The 27343-nt window shown below is 38.3% G+C and overlaps 2 protein-coding genes and 1 non-coding gene across 4 annotated transcripts in view; 1 reads left to right on the top strand and 2 right to left on the bottom strand.

Moving 5' to 3' along the window:
• Positions 1-870: 870 nt before the first annotated feature.
• Positions 871-12640, bottom strand: ice1 (KIAA0947-like (H. sapiens)). The gene is made up of 20 exons (XM_085422329.1): positions 12409-12640; positions 12165-12223; positions 10989-11100; positions 9098-9174; positions 8820-8857; positions 8651-8733; positions 8440-8516; positions 8245-8282; positions 8053-8135; positions 6925-6961; positions 6728-6784; positions 6526-6609; positions 6065-6414; positions 3031-5673; positions 2564-2726; positions 2134-2294; positions 1862-2052; positions 1602-1702; positions 1408-1506; positions 871-1181 (listed from the first exon to the last, which is right to left on the bottom strand). The coding sequence occupies exons 1-20, from the start codon at positions 12496-12498 to the stop codon at positions 1000-1002; spliced, it is 4725 nt and encodes a 1574-aa protein (XP_085278455.1). The 5' UTR covers positions 12499-12640; the 3' UTR covers positions 871-999.
• Positions 12641-13471: 831 nt separating this feature from the next.
• Positions 13472-13543, top strand: trnae-cuc (transfer RNA glutamic acid (anticodon CUC)). Its single transcript has one exon. It is a non-coding gene; the product is annotated as a tRNA-Glu (tRNA).
• Positions 13544-19206: 5663 nt separating this feature from the next.
• Positions 19207-27343, bottom strand: part of adamts16 (ADAM metallopeptidase with thrombospondin type 1 motif, 16) — a 52408-nt gene continuing 44271 nt past the window's right edge. The window contains exons 19-24 of one of the 2 annotated variants that reach the window (XM_085422327.1): positions 22760-22964; positions 21625-21819; positions 21468-21524; positions 21052-21258; positions 20791-20938; positions 19207-20708 (exon numbers count right to left, since the gene is read on the bottom strand). In XM_085422327.1, the coding sequence (XP_085278453.1) occupies positions 20593-20708; positions 20791-20938; positions 21052-21258; positions 21468-21524; positions 21625-21819; positions 22760-22964 (928 nt within the window). In that variant the 3' untranslated portion in view covers positions 19207-20592. Of the gene's footprint in view, positions 20709-20790; positions 20939-21051; positions 21329-21467; positions 21525-21624; positions 21820-22759; positions 22965-27343 lie in introns of those variants that run through there. The other variant, XM_085422328.1, reaches the window with a different exon arrangement.

The following is a 27343-nucleotide window of genomic DNA, read 5'->3' as shown; positions in this document are numbered from 1 at the left end:
AAAATATTTCCCACTATCAACGACTAAAATAGTTTTGATTTATAAAACTTCTACGATTATCTGCTCCTATCATAACAAATTGTATGGAGGTTAAAAAAAGAAGTCCTAATTCGTATGAACTTGAACGTTATGATGAATGTAGCTATCGAGCGATTGTAGATTTTATTTTGATAGGCAGCCCCGGAAATGGCAGCTCTTACAAAATTTCCACATTTGATAAATCTGAACACCGGGTAAGATAAAACATGATTGTTGTAGTGGTTTAGTAGTCCTCGGGTATTACTCTATTTTAATGAGTCCTGACGTTTGCAAAATAAACCTCACTGTTCATCAAACTGTGAACGTTTTACTTTTTTAGTTTCAAGATAATTTTTTATAAAAATAACAAGCTGATCCGATAGTATGCAGCATTCCCAATAGTTTTGAAGTATGTACACATCACTGAGAAGACCTAGGTTAACAGAGACTGCAGCAAATGAACACAACTTGGATCCAAATTCGGACATTTTAATTTGAAAACCGCCCCCCCCCCCCCCCCAAAAAAAAACAATTAAATAATCTCTCAAGCATTTAACTGTACAACATATTTACTTTGGCAATCCTATTTTTCATGAATACAGACACTGATGCTACAACTGTAAACTTCAGCAGAAAAACATACACAGCAACACCACACATATACACACTGTACAGTACTTTACAGCATTAATCTGAGTATAACAGAAGTTATACCAGTACATTTGCTACAGGCAAAGTTTCAATTTAAAAAACAAAAACTGCTACAAAATTCAGAAATATAAACATTTTTATATAATTTTAGAGTAGAAGTGCACATAAAAAAATTAAAACAAAAAAGCAGTCTGCTGGACGTTTTAAAATTTTAGAACCACCAATTTATAACTGCTTGTGAGTCACCCAGTAAGTTTAAATCAGCGCCAATTTATGCGTCTGTTTCCAAAAAAAAGGGGACAGACTGTCATGTCTGTGGATTTGTGCACTTTAGCTGTTGGCTTGTCTGCAAATAGAGGCTAGCTGGTTAATGCAGCTAGTGACAGCAGGAGGGACACTTTGAGATGTTTCTCCTCTCCATTCTGCAAGAGCTTCCAGGGCTTGTTTGGGGTTGCATGGAGACAGGTCATAGATGCAGTAGATGGCTGCTAATTGCACCTCCCATGGCACACCTGCACACATGTGACATAATATAATTAGAACTGTTACATGAAACCCTTCTTTTTAGCGGCAAATCAGCATGTGCTTAATGGCACAGAAAATACAGATAGGCAAATGTGCTTTAACATGTCTGAGACAGAGAAATATAAATCTTGCTTAAATCAACACTACACAAATTAAAGAGATACCATGTTAACAAAAACATTGTATTCCCTTCAGTATGCAGTTATGTCCTACCTTCAGTTGGTCCGTGCCTACCAAATGTATTGATGACATTGGCAATAGTGACCACAGTAGAATTACACTTCTCCTTCAGCCCCAGCTGACCAAGGCATCCTATTACAAAAACAATTTAATTCATTTAATGTAATTTCCAACAAATCCCTCCAGCTTAAAGCTTGATAACCAAATAAATTTAGGAAACATCTGACCTATGAGTCTGAGCACAGTAGCAACAGCCACATCAGAGATGGGCTGTTGTTGCTGTCTTGGCTGTGTTACCCAACTGTTCATCAGTGGCCACAACTCCTTGCTGTCAAAGAAAATGAACAAGTTAAGCAGAAGCTATGTGCCTTCAGGAGCCATGTTGGACATGGCTTTTTACATCTTATTTGCAAGTCACATAAAAAACAAAAAACAAAACCCTCACATTATTATTATTACTACAAGACAGAAAAACAAAATAACATACCCTAGTAAATTATCATAGGTCCACTTCCACTTCTTGTTTGTACAAAGCAGGTGCAGTGCATAGACGTGTTCCCAAGCCTCGGCTCCAAGGTCCTCCCCGTACCGACTGTGTTTTGTGAAGGACAAATTTGATCCCGATCTGATCTCAGAAAGTGTTCTGGAGATCAGCTCGTCAATGTCACAGGGAGGAGTCTGTAGTGATATGGGAAGAATAAGTTTAAGAGGGCACACACTACTTGATTTAAAGAATGCATACTCGTAATCAAAAAATACCTTGCTCCAGCCAAGAAATGCTAAAAGGCAGCTGAGAAGCTCTTCTGATGCTCTTAGTTTGGTGACGGCATGAATGGCCTGGGACAGAGAACTGGTGTGTGTGAGAAGGTTGGGCCATGTTGTCACCATAAATAAAATCAGCTTCGCAGAATCTGGAAAATCTGCAAAAAGGATGAAATAAAGAAAATAATAGCAATATTGACTACAAATAAGCTTAAGTAATACATCACAACGAGTAGAGGTAGTTCTTTAACTTTAGCTTTCCATGCCGTCACTATGTTTTCCAGTTAAACAACACCAAAAATCAAATTAGCTATCACGTATACAAGTTCTCTTAAACTGTCATTAGAATTATTTTTAAATAAAACCATGTTAGTGTAGAAAAGCTGTGTAAAGCTTTTATAAATATGGAACAACATAAAATGCTCACCTTCTATTAGGAGGCTGTAGGCCAGGACACGAGCCTTTTCCACATCTCTCCTCTGCCTACAGAGCCCAGTGTAGACTCTGCAGAGGGCCTGCACATAGTTTCGACTCAGGTCCATTTTCCCAGCTTTCAGTTTGTTCAGGATGGCCACAATCATGTCATCTGCCTAAAGTGTAAACCAAGAGAGACAGAAAAATGTCAAATTACACACAAAGAACCTTCTTACTAGTCAGACATTTTGATGAGAGGCAGATGTGAACTAATTGCTTAATTTTGCTGACATGAAACTACCTTCATACTCGTATGTGGCAAAATTTACAAACAGGAAGGAGGTAATACATTTACTGACAAAAGGGTTATTAAAAAGCATTGTAGCAGTAGAGTGCGATTGTTTTATTTTCAGCCCAGTAGATCCTCCAACCAGAAATTAAAAGATAAAAAAATGTAAGAACAATAAACAGTCTACTAACTGAGTTGCTCTGGCAAACTTCAGCGATGACCTCCTTCTCCTCATCTCTTAAGACAGGCTTTTTGGGAAGGTTACCAACATGCAGATGGCTCCGGATCACAGGCAGCAGATCAAAGCACTGGTCTTCAATTTTCCTTAAAGAGTTAACTATAAGATTTTTCTGTGGATGTTCTACAGATTTCAGGGGTGAAGAGGTTGTCTCAGTTTTCGGCTGTTCTAGTGTCGGATTCTGGGCTGATGAGGTGTCGTCTCCACTTTTTGAAGAGGAGGCAAGCACCTGATTGCGAGTCACACCAGCAGCCTGATCAAGCCTGAGACATTTACTGCTTTTAGGCTGCAGCATACCGATGGCAGGCCTTTTTTCTCCCCTCACTTCAGTCTTTGTGAAGGCCGTTGAAGTGGAGTTTATAGTTTTAAAGCTAGACTTCTGACTGTCGGTTGTCGGTAATGTTCTGCCCTCGGATGAGCAAATGTTGAGATTGACATTGCCTCTAAGAATGCTCAGAGTACGAGCCCGGGCAGAGAGCTCTGGATACATGGTGTCGAGAAATCTCATGGAATTCTCCTGAGATGGCGTCGTTGAGGATGATGAAGGAGAAGAACTCACTGCTGTCAAAGGCAGGCGACCAGGGACTGGCACAGCATGTTTAGGCGTGGCAGAGCCGAACTGAAGTGGTGATGAGGGGACTCCATTTAGAGGGAGTGGGCTGTTTGTGGATAAAGAACTCAGCTGATGACGGTTCGGTGTTCTGTTAGTCTGAGTAGGTGAAGTAGGAGATTCAATTCCATCCATGGGTGAAGGAAATAATAGTTTCCCAATAGCCTGCCTTGGGTTGATAGATCTGTTCGCCTTCGGAGGAGTCTTCAAAGGGGTAAGGAGACGAGGAAGTGGAGGACCCATTTCGCCGCGAACATTGCTTATGCACTCTGGAGCCTGAGCTTCAGCTGAACTTTCTCCTGAGGTAGTTTTTTCCTCTCTTATTAGATTTTCAGGCTCTACCGTTTGCAAGTCCAAAGATTTATCTTTTCCTTCTGTGGCAGGATTCTGAATTAATGGAGTAGTATCACCTCCATTCATTTCATCCTGAGCCTGGTCTTCATTAGTAGCACTTTTGGTGACACCTTGTTCCTCTAAACTGAAAGAAGGCGATTGTATGTTTGTTGAAATAATTTCTGTCTGAACATCAGCATCCAATATTCCTGGGTTTGGCTGAGTGTCCAAAGATGCCAGCTTTACAGTGGGCAAAAGACATGAGGGACTCAACTGCCTGCAAAGAGAATGTCTATCTTCTTTTGAAGCTTTACAGTTTACAGTATTTGTCTCTGGGGAATCAGGCATCGTCTCCAATGACGTACTACTACTGGTGTGTACTTTGTGCTGAGGAAGATCTTCAACAGTAGCTTTTTCAATGTCACATTCTTTCTCTAAATATGGAAAAGGAATTGGTTTGTTTGTTGAGACATGGTCTATGTTAACATCAACGTTCAATTTTCCAGGATGACTATCCAAAGCCTGCAGCTTTATAGAGGCTAAAAGGCAGGAAGGACTCACTCGCTTGCAAAGAGAATGTGCACTTTCTTTCAAAGATTCACAGTTTATAGTATTTGTTTCTTGGAAGCTGGTAACTATTTCTATGTCAGCATCCTTTTTTCTAAAAGGTTCAAGATTTGCGTGGCCAGATTCCTGATCAGCACCGGACTGGTCGTTTTCCTTCTTTAACAACGCAGATGTAGGGGGTGGAGGTATATTATTACAGGTTGATGATGCAGGCAAAGCTGCCACATCATCTTCTGCAGTCCTCTGTGCATTCCCATCCTCCTTCCCAAGAAGTTTGATGCTTTCATCAACTTCCAATTTCTCTTCAAGATGTTCATTAGAGACAGCAGTGATGCTGTCACTGCTGCCTGATGAACTTTGAGTATGTTCAGGTATATCAGAGTCCTTGCAGCCAGACCGTGTACTGTCCTGAAGTTTAAAAGAATCCAGAGTATTTTTTTCAATGTCTGAACTATTTTGTGTAGCTGCAGCCACGATGCCTTCCATAGAGTCACTTATTAGGGCTGACTCTCCACCATCAGGAGCAACTGTTTTGTTATCAGTAATGTCACTAGGGCTCATGTCAACATCCATGCTTGTTACAGTCTCTGAGAGATCACTATTTGCATCTTCTAAGGCATTTTCATTTTTAGAGATTCTACTGATGCCAGGATTACAGGATAGAAGTGTACTTTCAGTAGGTAATGGCACAGCCTCAATCAATCCTGTAAAACTTGATGTGGAAAACGACGATGATGGTGGTGATAACTGTGCAGATGATGGCTCCTGTTCAATCAGCATGTCGTTTTGAGGACGTATTCCTCTCACATCTGTAGCGATTTTGTCAATAACTTTAGGAATGTCACCAAACTTGGTTGGTTCAAAGTCCTTTTCATTGGAAATTTCCCCCTCTCGCTCGTCTGCGACTACCGACAAGTCTGCATTCTCCTCCATTTGAAGTGCAGCTGATTTTGGATTCCTTTGACTTGATGGTGAGGTTGCAATGTGTAAGGTCTGCTCTTGTTTAAGAGCAGGCCGGTCCTCACAGGGTTTAGAATGACTTTCATTTTCTCGAACCTCCATTTTCATGGATTCCACCTCAGTGTTCTGAAGGAAACAAGAAAGCAAGAATGTAATTTAAAAGATATTATATTTATCATGACCTAAGAATAACAAGGTTTATCAAAGAGTAATCTTTCTAAGGTATTTGATTTTAAATAGTTAATCTTACAGGTTTTATCAGCTGATGACAATTCTAATTAAAAGGTATGTGCAGCCACTACAGCTTTGAAACCTTTTAAGATACCAAGAAGGACTTCAACTAGTGTCTGACCATACACACGTTTCTCAAAAACAAACTTTCACATTATATTAAAGACTTTCCTTTAAACTACTGCAGTAAACAGAACACTGTGTAAAGCCATAAACAGGAAAATCAGCACTTTGATCAACAAGCAACAACAAAAGCCGTTCATATTAGATCTAACCAAATTCTCACCAAATCTGGAAGTGGTGAAATACTGGGAGGCATGGGCTTAAACAATCTGATAATCTCTTCAACAGATAATGTGTCCATCTCCGTAGATGACTCAGCAGTTTTGCGTGCCTTAGGTGATCGCTTGCTCGTTTTTGGAGTGCCTGCCTGCTTTCTTTCACCAGAGCACTGAAGAGATGCTTTGTGCTTGATGGCATCCTGTGCGCGAGGAGACTGGTTTAATGGCGTACAAGTTGCTTTCGCTGGAATGTGGAAACTGTGGGGTTCACTGATCTTCGGAGAACCAAACGGGGACATTTTACTCAAATGAGAGTGCAGTGTGGCTTGTGGAGAGGAAGGAGGAACTCTGGACTCTGAAATTAAAAGAATAAAAGAAGATATTGTGTATGTAGAGGTGTAGAATTGTTAAATAAAAGAAAAACAAACTGAAAAGACCGTATATGCTGTTATGTTACAAACAATACCGTGAAAGTGCAACTGGTTTACAGACGACTCCTGCTCTGGGTCTACACATGCCCACAAGTTCTCTAGCAACATCCAGAACTTTTCTGCAACACACGATAAAACATAATTGCAATTACAATGTAAAAATCAGGCCGCTTTGGGGGTTGGTGTATGCACGCAGCTTTTCAAATGAAATCACAAAATCTGTAAACAGCTGCATACCTTTGTCAATTTTAGGCTCTGCAGGCGCACTTGCTTGAGTTGTTGTGCTCCTGTATTCTTGAGAGATAATTCAGATATTGTTTAAAAACAGATTTTAAGTCAGGAAATGGATGCTGTTAAAAATTAAACAGACAATATTATTGTTTCCTTTAATGCTGAAAATATTATCGTTAATAATTTTCATTGTTGATTTTTACCTTTGTTCCTTTCCCTTTCCAGTTTCATCAGTCTCACCTACAAAACAGAAACGAAATTATACACAGATAATGGTCGGATCCTATTCCAGAAAGCAGGTTAGCTAGCAAACTTGAGTATTCTGATCCAGAAAGCCAGTGAACTTCAACTCTTACCAGGGTAACAGACTGAACTTAACCTGCTGCTGGCAGGTTTTCTATAGCAAACTCTGATTTCTCTTTGACTCTCCTTTTCCTGCTGCGTCTGAACCAGCTGACTAACACCCTGATTCATTTCAAAGCACAGAACACTGTACTTAATATGAGCGCTTTTACAATCATCCAGTCTTCCATATACAAGGATGGAGACAGCAATTATATCACTGATTTATAATCAGCTCAGAATAAAATGTAGTCTCCATCCACTGTGTGGCTCTAATGCAGCAGGATGACCTGGATGACAGAGAACCTTCAGAGACATATTGCCGTAATCTAATGCAGTAATGCAGCTGTCTCTGCTCCAGAGTTTTGGCTATGTGGATAACCATCATGGTCGGCATTGACATATGCTCCTGGTGCGACCTAGATCTCGGCTCAAGACCAGAGGTGACCGCAGAGACCAAGACCAAGACCAGAGCGCATTCGCCGCTGTCGCACCCTACCTCTGGAATAACCTCCCCTTAGCTATTCGGGCGTCTGATTCAATTCAATCTTTTAAATCTCAATTAAAAACTTATTTGTTTAGCCTTGCTTTCCCCGTCTCCTAGAGCCCACATTTTTACTGTACTGGAACTTATCTTTATCACTTTGTTAATGTTTATAATGTTTTAACCTTCAGCATTGTGTGTGGACTTTCCTGGTGCCTACTATGCCTGGTGTATTATTGGTTAGTTATGTCACCCGTCTGTTAGTATATTTTATTTGTATTTTGTGCTTTATATTTGTATTTATTATTGCTCTTAACTCATTCTGTGAAGCACTTTGGCATACCTGTGGTTTTTTAAATGTGCTATATAAATAAAATTGTATTGTATCGTATTGTATTGTATATGTTCATGAAAATTGAAAACTCAGAGCTGTCGAACCTGTACTCTGGTCTATCATACTAGAAAATATTTTACTCCATAACATTTGTAAAGGGCTTTACTGCACCTGTAGATCGTTGATACTTTTCTCTAGTATGGTCTTCTCTTTGGTCAGTTGGGAAATTTTATGCTTCTGTTGGCAAACTGAATCTAAAAAAAAATATCAAAGAAATCACAGCTTAGATAGCAAACAAACACATAAAAGACTCAGAACTTATTAACAGCAACAAAATATTTAGTAAAATTTGATTTTAAATACCTTCAAGAATTCTGATTTTACTTTCAAGGCTGTCCTTTCTGTTGATGAGAAAACAACATGGAACCTTTTTTCAGTGCAATTCATTTTAAAAGCTTTGCTCAAAAAAAAAAGAAAAAAAAAAGAAGAAGAAGAAGAAGAAGATGAACCTCAAACTGTGACTAATCATATATTTCAACAGCTCGTGCAAATTCTTACGTGCTTGTCATCTTGGCGTTTTCATCCATGAGTTTTTCAGCTTGCTCTGCTTGTGCCTGAGACTTCTGCAAGGATGTCTAAACAAGTGACATTTTTTTATGAGTTTTAGCAGATTTATGTAAAGCTACTGTGAATGCTAGCTGCATTTTTGTAAATTATGATATTAAACTAAGGTCAAACAATTCATTTGGAGAGCATTCCTTTAGTTTACCTGAGATATCAGCAAATTGTTTTCCACCACAGCCTTTTCTCTTTTCAGCTGTGCATTTTCAAGTGTTTGTTTGTCTGCCAAATCTAAGAAAGACAATTTAGGACAAATTCAATCAATTACAATTACAAGTCTTCCCTGGTACAAATCACACCATGCAAATGCAAAGTACCTTTAACATTTTTTAGCTGGTCTTCAAGCTTTTTGTTCCTGATGAAAATGGAAAATGCCAGTTAGCATTTTAGAATGATAACAACATTAATAATAATGATAATACTGTTGTAGCGCTTATCAAATCCAGTGTCACAAAGTGCTTTACCAAAAAACAAAACAAAAATAAACAAAGAAAAAAAATCCCTTCAAAATGAAAGAAGATTAATAAAAACTAACAATTCCAAAGCAAAAAACATTATTTGTACTGTTATGACCAAGACTGGATCCAGTACATACTCTGCTATTGTCTCGCTTTTTTCCACCTTCAGTTTTTCCACCTCTTCAGATAGTTGTTCATACACCTTAAGAGCACTCTGTAAAAAAATAAATAATTTGTGAATAATCAGCAAAGGCCAGAAACTAATGAAATATTATGAGTGTGAATTATTTGGTGTGTAGGGCTGTTCAATTAATCGAATTTTAATCACGATTACGATCTGGGCTTTCAACCATCATTAAAAATGACTGAGCCGATTATTAGCCCCTCCCTCATGCTTTACTCTCGCGCTGCTCCGTGTGGCAAATCCAGCGCACCTCTCTGATTTCGAACACGCGTCACAACAATTAAGAGCAGCGGTCCCCAACCCCCGGGCCTTGGACCGGTACCGGTCCGTGAGTCGTTTGGTACCGGGCCGCGAGAGTTGAGGCTCAGGTGTGAAATGTATGGTTTTCAGGGTTTTTATCGGTTTTCAGCGTTATTTTGTTATCGTTTTGATTGTTAACTCGGTTTTCCTGGGTCTTTTCACGTGTGTTATGAATAAATCTTTTTTCCGGTACCGGTACTAGTTTTATTTTGTTGCATTTATCCGCGACACCTTAAAGGCCGGTCCGTGAAAATATTGTCGGGCATAAACCGGTCTGTGGCGCAAAAAAGGTTGGAGACCGCTGATTAAGAGGACCCGAGGGAAGCTCAGAAAGCTGAGCAGAAGTTATTTGGAGAGGAGAGTGACTGCCGTTGGTTGAAAAGAGAGGTAAAAAAAAAAAACTTCAGTGGTGTTGCACACTATTTTATATTATTTTTTAAAGTCATTATTCAATACATTGTTATTGTTAACCCTTTAAAGCCGGTCAGAGCCGCACGTTCCGTTTTGTGTAACTATTTTTAAATCCCTGTAGAACCTGAACCACGTAAGCTAGCGCAATATTTTTTTTTGCATATGAAACCAGAGGAGTTGTACTTACATCTTATGCCATCAGCTTGTCCTCGGTCACGGTTTCCTTCCACATAAAGCTTTGCAAAAACTGCATAAAAAGCGCTTGCAGCAACAAAAACATAATATTCCAGAAACACGCTTTGCTGATCCGATTACCTGTTCATACCACTTCCCACAGTGAAACAGACGTCAGCGTGAACTATCGCATGTCCGCCATTTCCTGCCCGAAACCGGAAGTGACGTCATTTTCGCGGAAAATGTAGTTTTTTACTTGTAGGCCTTAAAAGCCTATACAAGTGTTTTTATAAGTCATGTTTGACTTTTCTGAATAGTTTCTGGGATGCTTAGAACTCTAATTGCACTGCTGGAAATAGTTTATTTTGATGCACATGCTGTTTTCTTTGCAAATTTGCATCATAGGATTGTTTTTTTGTTTTTCCTGCAGTATATAAAAATTGGTGTATCTCCAAAATAAAACTATGAAGACACTCAAAATAAATTTCCTGTTGTTGTAAACTATTTTTTGCAATTTTTTTGTATTTAAAGTTTTGAGGGATAAACCTCTTAAATTTCTCCAAGTAGAAATATATGTAAAAAAAACAAAAATGATTTTCAATTTTTTTTGTAGTTTATTGCACTTTTTTTGCAATTAATGTAGTTACTATGGACTTAATACATACATATTATTAAAATATGGGCTATAACAGTTGTATAGCAACTTGAAATGCTCCCACAAATGGCACTACAACATGTAAAAAAATAATATAAGCTCTGGCGGACTTGGTTCTATAGTAGGTCTTAAAGGGTTAAATAAATATCGTCAAATAATCGAGATCTCAATTTCAGTGAAAATAATTGTGATTATCATTTTTGCCATAATCGAGCAGCCCTATTGGTGTGAAAACAGTATTAAGAGTCAGACATATGATTACAGGTTAGGACATTTCATAAGATTGTAAAGTGTAACCGCTTACTTTCTTTTCTTCCAGTTCTGCTTGCACCGATTCATAATCAGCCGTCTTTTTCTCCAGAGTAACCAGTCGGATCTGAAGCTCTTCCAGCTGCTGCTGAAGCCTGATTGTGTCACTGCACATAACAAGTTGAGAACATGGATCCATGTGTTAAACCAATTGAATGTAGCAAAAGAACAAAAAACAACCCCAAAAACATTTTATGTTTTATTAAGTCTACAAATTTTCATAAAGTAACAATGTCCTGAAAGTGAATGGATATTGTTCATGAAAGCTTAGTTCAAAGATAAGAAGTTTTTATATACAGTCACACCATTTATCAAGGTGTCTAAGTGAGAGGATCACCGTCTTAATTATCTGAGTAACACGGGCATAGAAAGTTTTACTTAAACCGAGACTTCATCTTTTTTTGGCTTCTCTCTTTAGCAGTTGCCACAGATGATCACCTGCTTCCATAGCATCCTCCTCTGTCACACCAAACCACTTCATGTCCTCGATCACTACATCCAGCAAACTTTGTTGCGGTCTTGCTCTTTTCCACCTGCCTGGAAACTTCATCTTCAACATTCTTTGTCTAATATATCCACTCTCTCTCTTTTCCATGTCTTTGCATCATCAGCAGTGCCAGTCATACCTTATAGCAGATCTCACTACCATATTGCAAATACCTCCTTTCATTCTAGCTGCGATCATTCTGTCATCTCCACCCACTCAATCCTGCCTGCATTCTCTTCTTCATTATCTGTTGCTTTGGATGATTGACATCAAACATTAAAACTCATCCTTTTTCCTAGTCTACTCCTTGCAGTTTCTCTCAATGTCTCTCATTCACACAAATGTATTCTACTTTATTTGTACAGACTTTCATTCCTCTTCTCTCCATCCTATATTCACAAACAAACAATGCTTTGCGAAATGGCTTTAAAACTTATTTTAAAAAAATCAAGTAAATGTATAGTCACTTACGAACATCAGTTCCATTAGAAAGCACATAGGGAGAAACTTTGGACAAATTATTGTAATTTCAGCTAGTTTGCTTGTAGCTGATGACAGCCGCCATGTTTCAGAGCAAATCAAAACACACGAGTTTTGCTTGTATGCTGAATACCGCAACTACGACCTGTTCACGTCTCAACGTAAGACATATTACCAAGGCAATAACCGTCCGTTGGTACTTACTCTGAAACCGCTATCTTCTGTTTTAGTGCCAGGAATGAAGACACATATTCAGCCAGACTCTGACGAAAGACAACAAAACAAACAGGGGACATCACAGTTAGTAAATACTTATCAACACGTTAACTCCACAAGATAAAAACACATTAAATCGCTCCATAATGTTTAAGATCTGGATCGAAAAGATGATGTAAAGCACTGTAACTGATTTCTCGGTAACAAAAAAGCCCCCCAAAACATCACCGACCTGCTGCAAAACAGAGCAGTTTTGACAGTTTCCAGTCGTCGCGTCCGCGGCGATTGCCAACGCTTTGGACTGATTCTCCCCTGGCATCATAGTAAGAAAAATCCCACCGATACCCAGGCAGCCTTTACGTTTTATTCTGAAAACGGAAAACTTTCATATCTTAGTGTCACAAATTCCACGAAGGCTCCTCTATATTCAAAACAACTTCACATTTTCGCGTGTCCCACGTTGACCAAGGACCCAAGCGAAGGACCCCTTTAGCGGTAGCTTTGCAAAATGCCTGTCGCCGTGAAATATAAGATTTCTAACTAAGTTCAGAGCATAATCATATTATATTCATAAGTTACGTATTGAATTGAATATCGGTAACGCGTACGTACGAAATTAAAATAATTTTTACCGCTTCCTTACCGTGATGCCTCCTGTTGTTCAAGTTTTTTCTTCAGGCATTTCAGTCTCGTTTTCGTCAAAATAAATTTGTTTGTGTAAGTATCAGGAACGAACGAGGCCAGAGTAACCGTTTCCTGTAGTTTTAACATGATATAGTTATATAACATGATATAGTCTGTTTTAAATGTTTTTTGTTGTTGTAGTGTTTGCCAAGATTTGCGAAGCCCGAAAAAACTATTTTCACTCTGTCAAACCCACTGTCAATAAAGTGGCGACATCTGCTGGACAAATTCTACATATTGGCTTCGTGTGTTTAAATTTGAAAAAGAAGTTAACACTCAATATTTACGTGTATGTGTATTATGTGTATATTTTTCCATGAATTATCCGTGTAACTACTGAGCTACTTAAAATATAGTTCACAGCCTGCGTATTGAATTCCGTTTTCATGATAATAATGTCACGGAATATTGGTCACGTGATTTTTTTTTTCCTGCGTAATGTCCACGTGTTGACTCTGAATGTTATTAAGGTGGAAGAACTGTAATTTGTTAGGTAGTCAGACTGTTTTGTCTTCAAAGTCCTACAAAACACAAATAACAGTAAACCTTTATAACAATTGAGGGGGGATGTAAAGCTATTTCATCATTCAGGTTCTCAACGTTGATATCACTCCCTGGTGGTCTAGTGGTTAGGATTCGGCGCTCTCACCGCCGCGGCCCGGGTTCGATTCCCGGTCAGGGAACTCAGCTTTTTCTTTCGTCCCTGTATAGCTTCCCAAAATCGTTGCAACACATTAAACTACACTTACAGTAAAGAACAAGGAGTTGACTGGTTGTCAAGTTATAACACAGAGAAGCTGGGATTTACTCCATTTCCCATTTCCTACCAAGTCCAAGAGCACTGTTACTCTGCTAACAGTACTTCAGCTAAATAGTTGCCTATTCTTCAAAAATCTAATATAAAGAATATTTAGCGTCATATTAAAATATTAATCAATACCCCAAACCCATTTACTGACACAGAACGTTGCACTCACTCCATTTTCATTTACAAATACAAAGTTGCAACATAAAAAATGCATGTTACCCACCAATGTCAAGCACCATATATCACATATTTTGACATTATATTATTATTAGTTAGCAGATATAGTCAGCAGAGGGTGCTATTGTACTAATAACAGTTGTCGCACTGCTCTCGCTCCTTCTCAAACCCACACACTAAACCAGTACTTTTGTTAGGTATCATAATTTCAAGTTTTTTTTAAAAAATACCACTTTGGAGTTCAGTGTTAATGTCATATGTTTTAATAAATGAAGATTTCTAGTTGGTGTTCTCCTTCTTGAAAGTTCTATCAATTTCAACATAAGAAGAAACACCTGAAGACACCGTTGTAAATGCCATCATGATGGAAAGACCCTCTGACTGAACCTTCTGAGTTGCCTCAAGGCAAAGGAGCCACACTCTTCAAACAGATGCAGTCAAACAGAGACAGTGACTGTCTATGACATACAATCTCTGCTGTTAATAAATTTGTCTCAGTCAACTCTTGTTTAAATCCACAGGAAGCTGTCTGAACCCTATCTTGAATACACAAAACAAAACAAAACTGCTCCATCGTCTTAATCCCTTCCTACTTGTGAGGTTGAATTTTGTCCTTTTATTTTTTTTCCTCTGAAGTTGCTGCGGTTGATGTAAATGGAAATACATATTTTTGCACTGAGGTCACAAATATTTTTGGTAACCTAATTACTAAGTTAAGTTAAAGGTCCTTCAACAGTAAAGCAGTTATGTGAGTTAAAGATCCGATCTCACTTGTGTCTCTTTTCTTCACATTGGCATGCACCAATAAAACGGTTCTGCATCACATAAAACCTTGCAGACATTTGCCTGTGAAAAAAAGGCCCACTGAAACTATGGTCTATATTTATTTAGTATTTCAGTGTCTAGGCACACATTTTCTTTGCCTGGAGCGAGCCAATGACTTTAAAAAATGACTCTTTACTTTCTACATGATTTCTTCCTACTTTTAACACTCTTCATATTTCCTTCTTCACTGTCCAGCTGAAGGTCCTTGTAACGGTGCCCCAGGGATTATGACAATGGTTATTTTGTTTTGGGCATCTGTGTCTCCTTGACTTGTTGAGAAATGAGAAAAGAGCAAAGCCCAGATACAGTATGTCATAGGTGTTGAAATGGCTAATACCACATTGGCATTACTGTTAGCCTGTGTTCTGGCTTACATGCAGCACTCTGTTGAATCCTGAGAACTAGATCTCAGGATTAGCTCTCTGCTTGCTGTTCTATAAATCTAATCATGCAATATTTCTTTTGAGCGTTGTTATAGTACATAATCTGTTGAAAAGGGTTCAAAAGAACTCCTAAATATCAAGCAGTCACAGAGTCAACAGATGGATGCCCAGTTATACCCTCATCGCCTGCTGTTAGGAAATGCAAGGTAGGGCGTTAGCAAGACCTTATCTTGGAGTATTATATGAATAAACTGTAAATTAGCAATACTGTACTGACAAGAGTAATACTTTCATTTATTTCTAGATGATTTTAATAAGCCCAGGAAGGATAGTTACAGATAGCATTAGCATTAAAAGAATATCCAGTAACTGAAAATTAAAATGTTTTCTGTAGCCAGTCCATTGAATTTGAACTTACTGGCATGTAAAAGTAAAAGTAAAGTAAATAGTTGTAAATAATTAAATATAGTTCATTAAAGTTCTATTAAAATCAGTTTGATGTGCTTTGTGCATATCAAGCTAATCTTTTTTTTTTTACTGCATTATTATTTTGTAGAGTCCCACCTTCACCATAGCTAGAGCCATCCAAAGATGAAGGCTGGATTATTACTTTTTAGTTTAAGTGTTCCAGTGTTTAAGTCTATTTTTTGGTGTCTGTAATCAGCAGAGAAATGAACAATCTTAAGGATAATACACATAATTTTCCTATAGTTTAATGTCCACACCTGGCTGTGTTTCAAATGGAGTCCTTTGACTTTAATAAATACCTGCAGTGTGACACAGCAAAAGAGGTGATCTGTGTTGTGATGTAATAGATAAACATGAATTGAATTCTTGTCTATAGCAGCAATCTTCCTATGAGCCAATTATCCTAGATATCTACAACCTCCAGGAGCTAGAAAAAAAAATCAGATTTTTAGGTATTTTAAAATAAACGATGCAAAGATAGTCCGATATTGAATTGCAGTTTTTTATACTTAACATTTCTTGACTCTGCATGGAATTACAGCTTGATGGTAATACAGACTGAAGGTGTAAGCTATATTGTAGTACATGCAGTAATAAGTAAATCTTTTTAGGCTAAAGAGAGGAGGTATTAAAAAGGTACAGGATATTTTTCCATTCACTTTCTTTAATGTAGTAAGTGAAGATACAAGTACTAGCAGCTGAAGTGGCCTCAGCTATGACTACACAGACACAAGTACACATTCAAAGCACGTAAAACAACAACAACAACAACAACAACAAAACTGTACTTGAATAGAATCAACTTTTTGGGCTACCAATGAACAGCTCAATAAATCTATTTTGTATCAAAATAATGCTGTAATAAAGGCTCAAGGAAGACCTGCACATAACTGCAAGAGTGACCTCAGAAGAACAAGGAATCACTACATTTTGATTTAGAAATTATAGTTGGTCTTCACCAGCTGCACAGCCAGAGGTTCTGATGTGTTAGTCTGTCACATAAGTGGTTTAGACATTGGTTCAAAAGCATGAAGCATGCTGAGCAGGTCAGACCTCTCACTTCAGCATGTTTAGTAATAAAATCAAATCTGTTTTTTAAACTTCACACCATTGCCTAACTACAAATTATACTTGTTACCTAGAAATATAAATAAACAAACAAACAAAAATGATATATGGGATCTAGGTTCATAAAATAATGCCATCAGGCCTATTATAATGGGGCACTTATGTGCCTAAAATAACAGAACATAATATGAACTATTTTAGTTCGTATTAGTTCAGTGAGTTGTTCCTTGTGTTATGAACGTCACACCTGTTTTCTACAGTCATTGGTCAGCACAGGTAAATTACATGAAGAGTTGCATTATGACTAAGGAAAAAAGATACCTCTACACAATTACCTCTGAGACTGAAGACGTCACTTGGATCAGCAACCACCGAAAACCCAACGTCCAGATGAACACAATCAACTTCCTAGGGTTACCGCCACAGTTTCAACCATACAACTTTAATGATATAATATGATGTCAGCTGTACACACTGAAGGAACATAACAGCATATTAGACATACTAGTTACATATGGGATATGAAATACAAGGCTAGCTCTTATCTGCTTCAAATTGTGTTAGCAAAACTTCAGATTACAATATTGAGTCCACCAACTATATTTAAAGGGACAGACATAGATAGTAAAGCTACAAATGAAGACTCACTGCTATTATGGTAATAGCTACATTTTCAAACAGTGCATGTGAAACAGGATGAATACACATAACACTCTGGAGCGGAGCCATATTTGTGCTATTGACAATGTAACTTAAGCCGGATTAGGCCATCCTATATAGCTATATATCCAGCTATATCTCCTATATACCGGTAGCTTGGGGAAGGACCTCCCCTTGGCTCTGTTTCAAGATCTACTTCATTATGGGAGAGTCTGACCAAACATAAGTCAGATCGGATCAATTGAGTAGAACAAAGTAATATTAAAAATTATTTAAAAAAATGTATTTAAAGAAAATATGAAACCAAACATTAAAAACGTTTTGGGTGCAAATTAATGTGTTACTGTAATGGCGTTACATTTTCAGTAAAAGTTACACACAGTCCTGCAATCAGCTGATTTCACTTTGTGTGCTTGTGAAAATGATTTTTATTAATATTGTGCAAAAGCATCTGCACAGACAGTATGCTAACACATAGCTAGGCAAGAAACCAGAAACATGTCAAGGCTAAGCCTTCCAGCCCAGCAGCCAGGGGCAGATTTTCAGCAGAAAAAAAGGCACTTAGACTTGTAGCACTGAAACCTCCATTTCTACACGTACATATCACCCTGGCGTTCGCTTTAAAGTCTCTTTAGAAGGAGATCAAATGCACCGTAAATTTAGAAAACACCAGCAAATAGAAAAATATGCTGTCCAAAACCTTCACAAAAAAACTGCAGAAGTGTTTTTGGGGGGAGACAATAATGTGACGGACCAGATACGAAACCGAACAGCTTATAGCAAACATGTATCCACATTGTTATATGAAAAATGCAACTAAAACACACATTACCTGCATGTTTTTCCTCACTCACAACACAGATGAAACCATCTCTTCTTTTAAGCGTCTCAGTGCAAACCTTTGTGGTTTCTATCTCTTCCACAGCTGTTCCGTCAAGTTATTATCTCCAAAAAACACTTGAGTTGTGTTTTGTATTATTTGAGTTTTTTTGTTTTGTTTTTCTTACTTGTTTTATTCAACTTCCATTGGGTATTGCGAGCTCTTACAGCATTTTTATATTTGCTGATGTTTTCTTGAGTCACAGTGTGTTTGACTTCTCAGGGCCACCATACTTTGGGCCAGGTTTCATCTTTGCTTTGTGTTGCCGGCTTTGTGTTCATAAATAAAAACTAAAACAAAGATGACATCGGGATATGGATAAAAATTAGGATAGGAATTTGAGTCATTGTGCGGGTCTGTAGCCTAAAGTTTTTATTTCTGACTGATAATTAAGTGACAATGTGTTTCAGGTCATTTTGTGGAGTAAAGCAAAAGCAATACAATTGCTTTGTCCAAAAAGTAATTTAGTAGCTTAGTGCATTGAACTGAACTAACTGTACTGAAAAGACATTCCATCAAAGTTGAGTAGGTAGGTAAAGCAGTGAACTACCATGTAATCTTACTTATGTTGGAAGGAAAATAATAAATAGAAGCAAAGACTGGAGTTAAGATGTTTAAATGTACATATATACATTACAGCTGTTACAAGTAAAAGTTATAAATCTGTATTTTGAAGCCAGAGAAATGCAAAAGACGTACTAGCCCCCGCTATGGCAGAGTGGAACAATGGTGACAGTGATGTCAGTGATTTGGTGCAATCCTAATCCTCTGTAAAGGCATGATGACAGCGCCATGCCCAGTTGAAGACTGTAGCCAAAGTTGTATGAGTCAAGCGATCAAGTTTCCATCCTGAATATTTGTTTTTCTGCTTTTCTCCAGGAGTCCTTTTAGAGTTTCAAGTTTATCCCCCCCCTGAAAGATACTCTGTCCAACTTAAAGCTAAAAATGATGAAATCGGGGCTCATGTTCCTGTAGTTACACATTTTGTTTATCTTATTTCATTACCACGGTTAAAAAAATCATATTGTAATAGTATTACCTATCATCCATCAGTGCTTTTAAAATGTAATTGATATGTAACGCATTTTTGTGCCATATAAATGCATGCTAATGTCATGTATAATAATGTAGGACACATTAAACAACACACTGATATGGCTTGTTAGTGATTTCACTTGACAGCTGCTTTCTTTTTTTTTTTTTTTTTTTTTTTTTTTTTTTAAATGACATCAGAAACAGCAGTATGCGACATTACGTGATGGCAGAGCTTCAGTTCATCCTTTGTCATTTTTTTTTTTTTTTTTTTTTTTAATAAATAGGACAGGGGGAATGAATGAGAGAAAGAGGGGGAGAGAAAGAAAGAAAACCAAAGGGGAGAAGAGATGGTGAGAAGGGGGGGGGGGGAAGAGAGAGAGAAAAAAAAAAAAAGAACTCAGCTGCTTTCTTTTAAAAAATAAAATAAAGGTTTTGCATAAAAAGGTGCAGTTTGACAGCATGTAATGAAAATTAATAACACATATTAAGGTAATGGGCTTAGGGTAGAGTAATACAAGGACACATTTATAATGCTTAATCATACAGTTTTCCAGAAACACTGCATTGCAAAGCCAATAAATAAAACAAATAATACTGTACACGGGTCACACAATTCATTTGTTATTTCCTGAAGCTTGAACATTTCACACTGATTTCATGAATTCAATGTGACAAAGTTGTAGCACCACTTGGAAGGAAAGCCACATCGCGCAGACTTATCCTGTCACAGAAAACATATGCATCTGATGATGCAGTTGATTTGTGCTCTGTTCTTTTTTTACTTTTACATGACAACTTCCATGGCAACTGCCCAGCTATTAAAGAAATACACATTGATTAGCATGTCATTTTTGTTCTCTTTTTTTTAATTAAAAAAAATTAAGCTCAAGGCAAAATTTATTTATACCTTTATCGTCTCTTTGAAACGTCCCTTTTCATTAAGAAACCACAGATTGTCAATTCATCAGGGTCTGCAGCGCAGACCAGGGCATATCACATGTTGCGTGGCAGCGCTTGAAGACGTCTTTCTTTGTTGGTTTGCCATCGTTGACCTTTGGTTGACTGAGAGATGCTGAGTGTCCTGAGTACAGATCTTTTCAGCTACAGTATATAAACAAAGCTGGGATTTTTCAGTTTCTTTTAGACATGTCCATCCTATTTGCTTTAATCACGATTACTATTTTGTTAGTTCCTCCACATAATTCTTGTCTTTATTTGTTTTTTCCCGATCACATTCCTGTGTAATGCTGTCAACATCAAGTTCTTGTATCCAGATGTCCGGCATCGCAGAGAGAAAATGAAGAGCACTTCCAAAGAAAAGGCTTTGTATTTCAGTGCTCGCCACATGCTTAAAACCACAACCATGTTTTGCAGTCTTTTGACTAACTACCTATCTGCCTGTACAGCGGACTGAGTCACGTCCTAGGATTATAGGTTTGAATTTGAACATGACTGGCAGCACTGCTTGCCATAGAACTTGTGGTTGCAGACTCCATGTTGGGGCACCAGGTAACACCAGCTGAAGTAATCCTTACATGCAAGTTCTGTGTAAAAAGAAGAGAAAAAAAAAAGTGAAATTCTTTTTCTTTTTTGGGAGATCTTTTGAGAGAATAAGAGCACTGGTACCTTTCTTCTCAGGTTGTGGACAGAAGTTGGTATTGCAGGCCTGGGACACTGCAGGTTTGAGATGGACGGCACAGCCGGTGGAAGGTTTCTCTTCCGCCAGACACTGGACCGCCCTGGCCTGCACTCCTCCTCCACATGTCACCGTGCACTGCGGAGAGCGAAGCAACAAGGAACGGATTATAGATACTGTGAATCTCCTTTGTGCGACACATTCGCTCCCTCCTCTTGTTTATATTACCAAAGTGGAAATTCTGCTGATACCTGAGACCAAGGAGACGAGCGCCATTCTGGCCGAGGTGGAGGGTGGGCTGGATAGCTCCGATGATGCGTCTTCCATTGGTAGTGCACTGATTGTGTTGTGCGGACAGGGCATTCAGCCAGGATGCAGGGCTTCTGAAGCTCTACTATGGGTTTGGGAACATGGTGGCACTTCTTGGGAGCAAGCTCTCTGTATTTTCCTGCAGTGTCCTTTATTATGAAATAGAGAAATTCACTAAAGCTATAGATGCCATTATATAATAAAGAACCTCCAAAAAATCTATTTAGAAACACAAAAGCAAATAATTAAAATAATATTAACAAATTGGAATTTAAAGAGAATTTAAATGCAGCGAATCATTATGACACTGAAAAATGACCTTTTGCTGTGTCTGATCAAACACACACACAATACACACCTTCTCTGCACACTTGATGAAGCGTGCCTGATAGCCACGACCACATGTTACTGAACACTGGATGTGGAACAGAGCAGAGACAGAGAGCTTATTCAAATTAGCTAAAAATACATTTAAATACTGCATAAGTGCTGTTTTATTCATTTTAATTTCATACCTCTTGCCATGTGGAGACAAACCACTGGACCTTGCGTTGTTTCTGGCAGCGTCTGATGAAGCAGGAATCCTGACCAGCAGGTTTTGGCAGGCCTGCGCACTTGCTGTTGGGCAGCGTGTGTGCCTGGGCACCCGGGTTAGAGCTCACACACAGCACAGTCCTCTTCTTCAAACCATTGCCACACTTACGCGAACACTGCCAAATAAAAACAAACATGATATCTGATTGCATTTAGGTATTGGAGCAAAGCTTTCTCTTAATTAATGGCTGATCAGTTGGTTTAAATGCTACAGTATTAACAATCTTTGTTATCATAGTTAGGTCCAAACTGTCAATTGTCAAAGCCTTGTTATGTGTTACACACATTTTTATCATCCATTAACAAAGACATAAAAATGTAGACTAAACTGGTTTTTTGAGAATTTCTTTCCATTTTTTTCCCACCTTCTTTCAAGCAGAAGGAACAAATTTATCAAAATTAATTGAGAGTTTGACATATTTAATTTAGCTATTACCTGGCTGGAAATGTCACATGCTAAACATCTTAACAGGCCAGCTATGCACAAATAGCATTTCAGAAAAGCTGCTATACAGCATAGTCACCACACAATGGATTACTGTGCTTTACTGCCTTAATAATTCCTTTGAGGTACTCCAGCAATTCCCTCAATATCCTTTTTTTATTCTAGAAACAGCTAATGGGACAATCTAAATCTTGAAGTGATTCACTACAGCCAATAAACACGGGGCTGTGACGCACTACACTGTGCCACAAGCTACCAGGGGGAGAGCGAACTGGACACCACTTGTGCCATGTCATTGACGATATTTGGTGTAAAACGGCAGTTAAAATGTTACACTGAGACAAGTCACCACACAGAATGTATAGGATTTGGACAGAGAACAAAACACTGGAGGTCTCAGCGGGCACATTCATAGTTTAAAGCCACTGAGATCACTGTCATAAAATGTGGTGAAGCCATTAAAGCCAGGGCGAACTTCACAACACAATGTGCAGAGCTCTTTAGGGCTTACTGGGCGAGCGTATGACTTCAAAGGGGTTTTTCAAGCTGTGTTCTTCAGCAGCAACGTGCCAGCAGCGTAAACAAACAGCATTAAAGTTTCACACTCTCACCTGCGACCACGACCCAGTTGTCCAAACCGGTGGACAGCTGTGTGTGTTGCAGGTCTGCTTCCTGACCGGGGACGGCTGGGCACAACGAGAGTCAGCCAGGGTGTCCACGTCAGTCTGGCTGGTTCTCTGGACACACTGGACCTGCCGAGTCTGCTCCCCTCCTCCACAGCTTCGGCTGCATACCCCCCACTCTCCTACAGACCAGCTGGGACAACACAACGCAAACCCATAGAGTCAATACGCACAGTTTCTCGATCAGTTAGACAAGTGTACAGGAATTAATGATAATTATTGTTATTGTGGTATTGTTATTGTGATAATCACTGGTGTATTATGGAATCCATCTATGTTACCAGTATACAATCTGTGTGTTTGCCAGCAAAAAAGCAGTTGGGCAAAAAAACACAAGAACAGGCTCAGGAACAGGAACAGATTTACCCTTGAGTGGTGATTTCCACCACCCTAATTTCCACCATAGTCCACACTAGAGTGTAAACACGGCACAGAAATATTCACGCGTTTCAACACAAACACATACATATGGCAGGGAGGACATTTTAATTAGCTAACGATACTGAAACTGGCTAAATTGTGTATAATGCTGCTGTTTTCCTGCTCTGTCAGTGCTAAGTGTATTTTTATCTTTAATAACTTACCATTTTTTTTTATTATTTTATTTTTAAAATAATTTTTAGCTTAAGAGAAAGCCACACAGAATTTCACTGTGCTATGTATAATGACAATAAAGATCATCCATTCATATAATAGCGTCTGCAGAAGATTGTCGAATCTAAGACATTGCAGACATGCAATGTTTCAAAATAAATCTAAACTAAATTTAAACTAAATCTGATATAAATTTTATATTGTGCACGTCATTATGGTTAATATGGCTTATTTGTCAATATTCTAAATATCATGTACAACCAGAACGGCCGGGGGCTTTAAGCTGTAAGTTAAACCTCTGCAATATTTTAACCCCCCTCGCCTGGCTAAGCTGAATCATGACTAAAACTAAACATCACCACCTATTTCTTTTGTACATAACACAGTTCAGTTTATACTATTTTAGTGCATTTTTCTTCCAAGACTGCGCCTCAGTAAAATGTGTTAAGTTGCCTAATCCTCAAGCCTTCGCACTTTCTTAAAGTTTTGTTGCATCGCTTCCAAATGACCCCAAACTAAGGGCACAGGCAGCTCAATCGCTCAACACACACTCTGTTATCCTTTCTCTAACTTCACCCCAGTATACCCACCCAGCCTCCTACGATTTACCCCAAACAACCCAAAACATTGCTGTCAGCACACTGAGCTGTGTATATTAACAGTCTAAACTTTATTTGCAGTAATTTGGTGCATCACTTGCTTGGAATGCTGCAGAAGGTCAGTGAGAAAAGCTCCAAAGGGCATCATATGTGCACTATCAAATGTAAATAAAGGCAGAAGTAGAAAATCTATCTGGTGTTTTGACATGTCATGAGGAAGATACACACTGCGGTAATAGCAAATGGTGGTTCAGGGGGAGCGAAAGCGGCATGTAGAGATGAAAGTTTCAATTCGCTTGTTTATTTTAAAAAACCGACCAAGTAATCAACACATATATGTAATACATTTAACATGTTGACATAATATTTATTAACCTTTGGCAAAGAAATGTGAGCTGAACTTTGATGGCGTCATTAAACACATAAATAAATGCAAGCGGAACGCCAACCGAAGCCTAAGTGCAACACACCCTTCAAGAGCAGGGACTTTTTTGGGGTTTGTTTCATTTTTAGTTTTAGTTTCACAAGGTACAAAATTCAGAATATTGTATTTTTTATAAATATATTTCCATAAATACTTCAATTCCTAATATGCACAAGATTCCTATGTCACAGCATGCTAATTTGTAGTATAGTAGCTGATGTCACTCATTTAACATTTAAGAAAAGTTATGATGACATAAAATCACTTATTATGACATATTATCTTGGCTCTCTTACCCCTTCTTAGATATCCCTTCCTGCACAGGAAAGTAAAATATAGCCATCTGGCATACAGTTGGCAAAATATTTGAATGTATATATATGATAAAGTGCAAATTAAAACTTTATTTCATACTCCAGGGTACTTACTTTTACCATGTAAATATCAACACAATCACTTCACAGGAACGGCCATCGAAATAATATACTGTTTAATGCTGGATCAAGTTATAGAACACCTTGTGATCTTTGCCTCGGCTGGTATGAGTAACTGTGGTTGAAGGATGAGTAAGCATCATGCTCCCTGGACAGAAGCACAAGAGCTCAGGTGTCCTGTGGTGTGTCAGATAGCCTTTGAGGTCTAAATGACGCTGTCTAAATACACACTAGTGCATTAAATAACCTCTGACCAGTGTTTATAGCTTTGCCACTGTGCGTGTCTGCTTGGACTTTTACATGTATATATCACTGTGTGGGTTTTTTTTTTTCAGTGTACACCAGCAGTGTGAGACAGAGTGATATCATGCTCTAAATGTGAGTGGGCATCGGAAACCTTTTTCCATGATGTAATGCTTGTTCGGTCCAAATCACTGGTTGCAGACACAGCAAAATTAAATAACTGCACGGCCTTAGAATAGGATGACATGTAGAGATAGACTGGTGACCACAGCCTGCTGGTCTACACTTGCATCCAAGTTGTGCGTGTTTCGGTCGGTCCAGCATGTGTTCTGCTTCAGATTCAGTTCATGCATGGCGAGGGCCCACAAACTGTAAAAGACTCATGCACTTTGATAACTTGAATAAAAGAAGCACACGCACATTTACAATTTTTAACAAAAATGCTTAATACTAGACTGGATATTTGACAAAAGTATAACTGAAACTAGTTTAGCTTGAATAAAGCATGAAACAGAACTTTGATATAGTACAACACATTAATCAGTCAAGTATATCCTATACATGTTATGGATGTTTAACAGGAAATCTGAGCATTGTATGGACGGCAATGGCATAAGAAGGTCTATGGAGGATGTAAATGCACAGGAATGCAGAGCAGGTTACACCGTAACCAACAGGAAAAATACTGTAAAGCCTATCTAATCTTATTAAGTTGAAAATATTTTGCAGCCACAAGAGAGCTCTCATTTTTAGAGTCCTTATTGTTATCTGAAGTCGTTTATACATCAAGAAATGTTGGGTTTTGCTCAGAACAGTGAAAATCTGTCAGATGTTGCTGTATGTGTCTTACCAACACATGGTTCCCATGCACACACATATAAACACGCATACACATGCAGACCAGAAGCTCCAGCTTTAGATAATGAACGAGATAATCCTAAGAGACGGGTGTAAACTGTTGTGAGATTACTTTACAGCCTTTATTATCACTGCTTCCTCAGCTCAGTGTACACAGGCAGGTCCATTAGTGGCTAAACAGTACAAAGCAAGCAAAGGAGAAATAGATTATGTCAGAGGAGCATGCACATCTACCACGAGTGAGTAAAGAAGTGCGAGAGAGAGAGGGCAAATGTGAATCTGAACATATTTATAAACGACTTTTAAAAGATACAGACGGCAGAGAGACAGAGGAGCAGACAGACAGCGTGGAGAGTGGTTGTCATGCAGTCACAGTCTCACAAATCCCCGTTGAGAGATTGGAAGTGCTGTGGCCTGAGCACAACTTTGACTGAATGACAGCTATCCTTGGCTGACTGCTTGGTTGTACCAGTGTGGGGTTATTTTTTTTTTTTTGGTGTGTATGTGTGGGCGATTGCTCGGATAGGATGGGAAAGGTGATGGAGAAAGGGAAAAAAGGTATCCATATTAACGTATCCAACCTATTAGATTTACGGTTATGGCCAAGCCTGAAGAAACATAAGTGATGGACACTGCAGACAGCGTCTTAAAGCAGTCTTTGTATGTGGATGCATTAGAAGTGGATGAGAGGTCTCAAAAGGGATTTATTTCCCCCTCTTTCCAGAAACATCTAGTTTCGTGATGCCATTATGACCTATTTACCAAGAGAAATATAATTAGATTTTCCACTTTAAGTATGGTATAGAAACATAATACCCTACCTGGATTTCCATCATGTCTATACAGTTATCAGAAATACTTCCATTTCAGTTGTGTTATTTCTGTGCAAAGGGAATACAGGAAATCATTGGGGAACGTAATTTAGACCACTCAGTGATTATTGTATCAATATAAACTAGAAATAAATGAATTAGTCAAGCTTGGCATAACATTGTTATAGCAAATATTCCATATATTCATCAATTTCTACAGTCCCCAAAGTTTTACATAGATTGTTGCCATTTCACAGTGGATTCCACATATGTTGTGCTTTGGGTTGTAAATTGATTGTATATTTATCAAACCAACACGTCCACTTTGATTGAAATTTTTGTATTGAAAAAGAGGCATGTTTCTTTTTAGCACGTTTGTTATTGGTTTCAGTTGTGTGTACTAAATATAAACCTAACAAATTAATGTTGAAGTACTTTTCGTTTCCTTTTTCCTTTAAAAAAAACTGCTTAAAGTACTGTTTGAAAGCTTGCTGTAGTGTTGTGTGTCTGCATTCTGATATACAATGAGCTCGCAGACACAGCGGGAT

Source organism: Rhamphochromis longiceps, linkage group LG11, assembly GCF_057381845.1.
Source record: "Rhamphochromis longiceps isolate RC_006_pf linkage group LG11, R_longiceps_female_GT1.1, whole genome shotgun sequence".
In the NCBI taxonomy this organism is placed as follows: Eukaryota; Metazoa; Chordata; class Actinopteri; order Cichliformes; family Cichlidae; genus Rhamphochromis; species Rhamphochromis longiceps.
The sequence above is the reverse complement of the archived record's forward strand: the minus strand, read 5'-3'. Positions and strand labels throughout refer to the sequence as shown.